The sequence below is a fragment of the Primulina tabacum genome, chromosome 11, assembly GCF_025594145.1.
Source record: "Primulina tabacum isolate GXHZ01 chromosome 11, ASM2559414v2, whole genome shotgun sequence".
Lineage (NCBI taxonomy): Eukaryota > Viridiplantae > Streptophyta > Magnoliopsida > Lamiales > Gesneriaceae > Primulina > Primulina tabacum.
Genome location: NC_134560.1, coordinates 28,983,123 through 28,986,616, shown reverse-complemented (window position 1 = coordinate 28,986,616; position 3,494 = coordinate 28,983,123). Strand labels below are relative to the sequence as shown.

Genomic DNA, 3,494 nt, shown 5'->3' with positions numbered 1-3,494 from the left:
TACATATGCAGTTAAAAATGAACTTAAGTTATAGTTGAAATAAAATTTTGCTATACTCAGATATACAATCCACTGATTAAACCAGAATGAAGATCAAAAGAAGTACCATCTAAATTCAGATCTTTTTCAATCACAATATGGCTCCTCACATGCAAACACACTTGATGGCTAAATAAAATATATTAGGAGTTTCGCCGATCGATAATAGCACATATGACACCAAGGTCCCAAGTTTGAGACGACATATCGGGTTCGGAACTCAATTATAACAACCTCTTCCCCAAACAAAAAAAAAATCAATGGGAGTTTCATACATCCATCACCATCATGGTAGTTAGACATCAAGACAGATCATATGAGAATACCATAAATCATATATCATATACAGTAAAAGTATGGGAAACTCAAATTGGTTCACATAAATATTTTCTTGAATATGTACTTTAACTGGCTAATTGCCAAACAAAAAATTAAATAAATGAAAAATGACAAACGGATCAAATGTACTTTTTTCCAACCACAAATGGAATTGAATTCATATATCATGTATGCGTAACCTGGTTGTATCCTAATCTGCATCAAAATCCAAGTACATTCTATAGGCATCTCTGTCGGAAGAATAGTAACCTCGTACAAGAGTATCCACGATGAATCCGAATTTCTTGTACAGACTCACAGCCGGGATTCTCGAGGGATCTGCGTGAAGCGTTATGCGGTGGATGTTTCTTGTTCTGCATTTGTCTATTGCAGCTTTGAGCAATGCTTCCCCATGACCTTGCTTCCTGTAGTTCTCTTTCACTACATTTTATATTTACAAACACATATTATAAAAGTAAGTTCCTTTAGGAACAAAGATAAAACAAACCTCAGCACATTGTAGAATACAGAATTGTGAAAAAAGAAAGAGAATTAATAAGTTTCACCAGATCAATAACCTCTAATTATTGGATAATTTTTAAACTTCGTGGCTTTTACATGGATATTTTACGTTGCACCTTCAAACTGTAAAATAAGGCACTTTGAATCCTGAATAAAGATAGTACCTGAGATGACAGCGGAAGAACTCTCGAACGGGAGTTCAATGTACATTTTAAGCCAGGCAATATTAAAGAATACTTAGACGAGGCGATGAATACTCGGACAAGGGTCATAAAGCTCACTTTGGTTTGGAGTGACGTGACAAAAGGGACCAGCAGACAACAATAGCCGATCTACCACTGAGGAAATTAATTATGGAAATCCCATGATTTCCATCAAATATTCCGAAGAAAAATCGTATATATTTCTGAAATCATATATCTTTTAGTGTAAAAGTAGTTAACCACATACAAGCATGTTAGAGCAAAACTTCAAACACCACACATTCTAATCCAAAAATCAAACTAAAGAACGAAAAATAAAACGAATTCGAACCTGCGAGCTTCGTGATGGAAGCACAGAGCGAAGAGGGCCAAGAATACATGACATATCCAGCAACATCACCTCCAATTTCCGTGTAAAGCAGGCCACAGTTGTTCTTTCTGAGCTCCTGCTCGAATGATTTGGCGAGGGACTCGTGTTTGGGAAACACCCTTTTCTCTATTCTCACTATTTCTTCCACCACGTCGCCCCACTTTCCGGAGTTCCTCTGTAGTTGGCAGATGATCCCATCCGCCATTGATGATCCCATCCCACTTCCAGGCACAAACCCCCCTTTTTCATCACAATTTCATTTCCGGAGATGGGCTCGATCGTCATGGGCCAACTGATGGGCTATATCCACATGCATGGTTCAGCCCTTTTAATTATACTTAGGTTTCTTAACATTAATTCGGTTAAACTGAATTGATCCATTGAACAAAATAAATTTGAAAATTCGATTTGTTTAATTTAGGAACTCGGTTTTAATTTTTGAAAATATTGGTTAAATCAGTTCGATTTCGGTATTTTATATTTAACCGACTTTTTTTAAATATATATATATTTATATTTATATATGACTAATATATTTATAATTGTCGTAATATATTGTTGTCGCAAGATGTGGGCTTCTTAACCTTCTAATTCTTGTTGGCTTTAACCTTTTTTTATATTTTTTTTATAAAATCGGTTACTTTGGTTAACGACTGAAATAACCGATTTTTTGTTGATTTGATTTTCACAAAATTTAATTTTTGTTTCGGTTTTATCAAATAAATTTAGTTGGGTTTGATTCGATTATTCGTGTTAGAGTAGGTGCTCAGCAAGTCAACTTCTGGCTCGGGTTTTTATTGACTCAAATATAAAACAATCTTTATTTTAATAATATTTTACGATTTTATTCGATTATGGCATTATACTTTATCTATATACACATGCAAGCTGAATAGATAAAGTCCTTGAATATACAAATGGTACTATGAGATCTGCATGGCAACGTAAGATCATGAAACTCATTAGGAATTGTACCTATATTCTAAACATGTTTCTAGTCGAATCAGCCGCCTAAAACAAGGATAAAGGTCTTTTGAGCTCGAGACTAGCATATATGATGTAAATGCCATGTTTCATTGGCAAGGACATGAAGATGTCTATTCACACAGATGAGTGATCATATGATGATGCACCGAACAACCCTCCATCGGACTATCAAAGTTGTTTTCACTTATCGAGTGGAATAGACCGCAGTTATGGTTGTACATCATTAGCCCTTTGACATGGACAATGGAGATGCTATACGTACTAGCATGCACTTTGATCTATTTACCAACTCCATTAGGGTCATCAAGTGGCGAGGTTGGGTATAGTTTCGAAATACGTAGGAGCAAGTGCATTGTAGTCGGGGATTCACCTTTCGCCTATGGGTGAAAATATCCTATGTAATCTGATGAGTTAATAGTGCAAGGAGTATTTGGCCATAGCAAGAAATGTGCTTTAGGGAAAGGTGTTTTCCTAGTTGCATATACCATGACACAATTAATACTCAAAGATAAATCGCATTTCTATCGAATTCGTATGCAACTCTCGATATGCCAATGGTTGTAGATCCGATCGGGATATATGTGCTGAAAGAATCGTACTGTACGCTAGCCATGACTAAAGGTTCTTGCAGGCACTATAAGTGATACCTAGGGTGAAACGACCCTAACTTCTAATTCATTTTAATTTACACTAGTTTTTTTTTGTAAAGTCATGCATAATTATTTCATCATAAATAAACTAGCATAAATAATCAAATAAACAAAACTCCATGTCATCCATAATCATTCATGCGGAATAAGTAAAATAAGCATTAAAAGTCCAAATTTTAGCTCAATAATTCTAGCACCCTAACAGTCTATAAATAAAAGCGATAATCCATAAAATCATCAAAAGTCTTTAACATATGCGGAATTTCTAGGTCCTCGGGTATGCACTGCGCCCTCCGGATAACTCGATAGTCCGCAGCTCATAACTCAACATCATCATTACCTGCAACCATTCAAATCTAGTGAGTCTAATGACTCAGCATGCTCAAACCTCATATAGCAAGTACA

At 35.6% G+C, this 3,494-nt stretch overlaps 1 protein-coding gene across 1 annotated transcript; it reads right to left on the bottom strand.

The window, feature by feature from the left end:
• Positions 1-394: 394 nt before the first annotated feature.
• LOC142518337 (uncharacterized) lies at positions 395-1,700 on the bottom strand. The gene is made up of 2 exons (XM_075621099.1): positions 1,414-1,700; positions 395-798 (listed from the first exon to the last, which is right to left on the bottom strand). Exons 1-2 carry the CDS (start codon positions 1,667-1,669, stop codon positions 569-571), a joined length of 486 nt encoding a protein of 161 aa, XP_075477214.1. The 5' UTR covers positions 1,670-1,700; the 3' UTR covers positions 395-568.
• Positions 1,701-3,494: the final 1,794 nt, after the last annotated feature.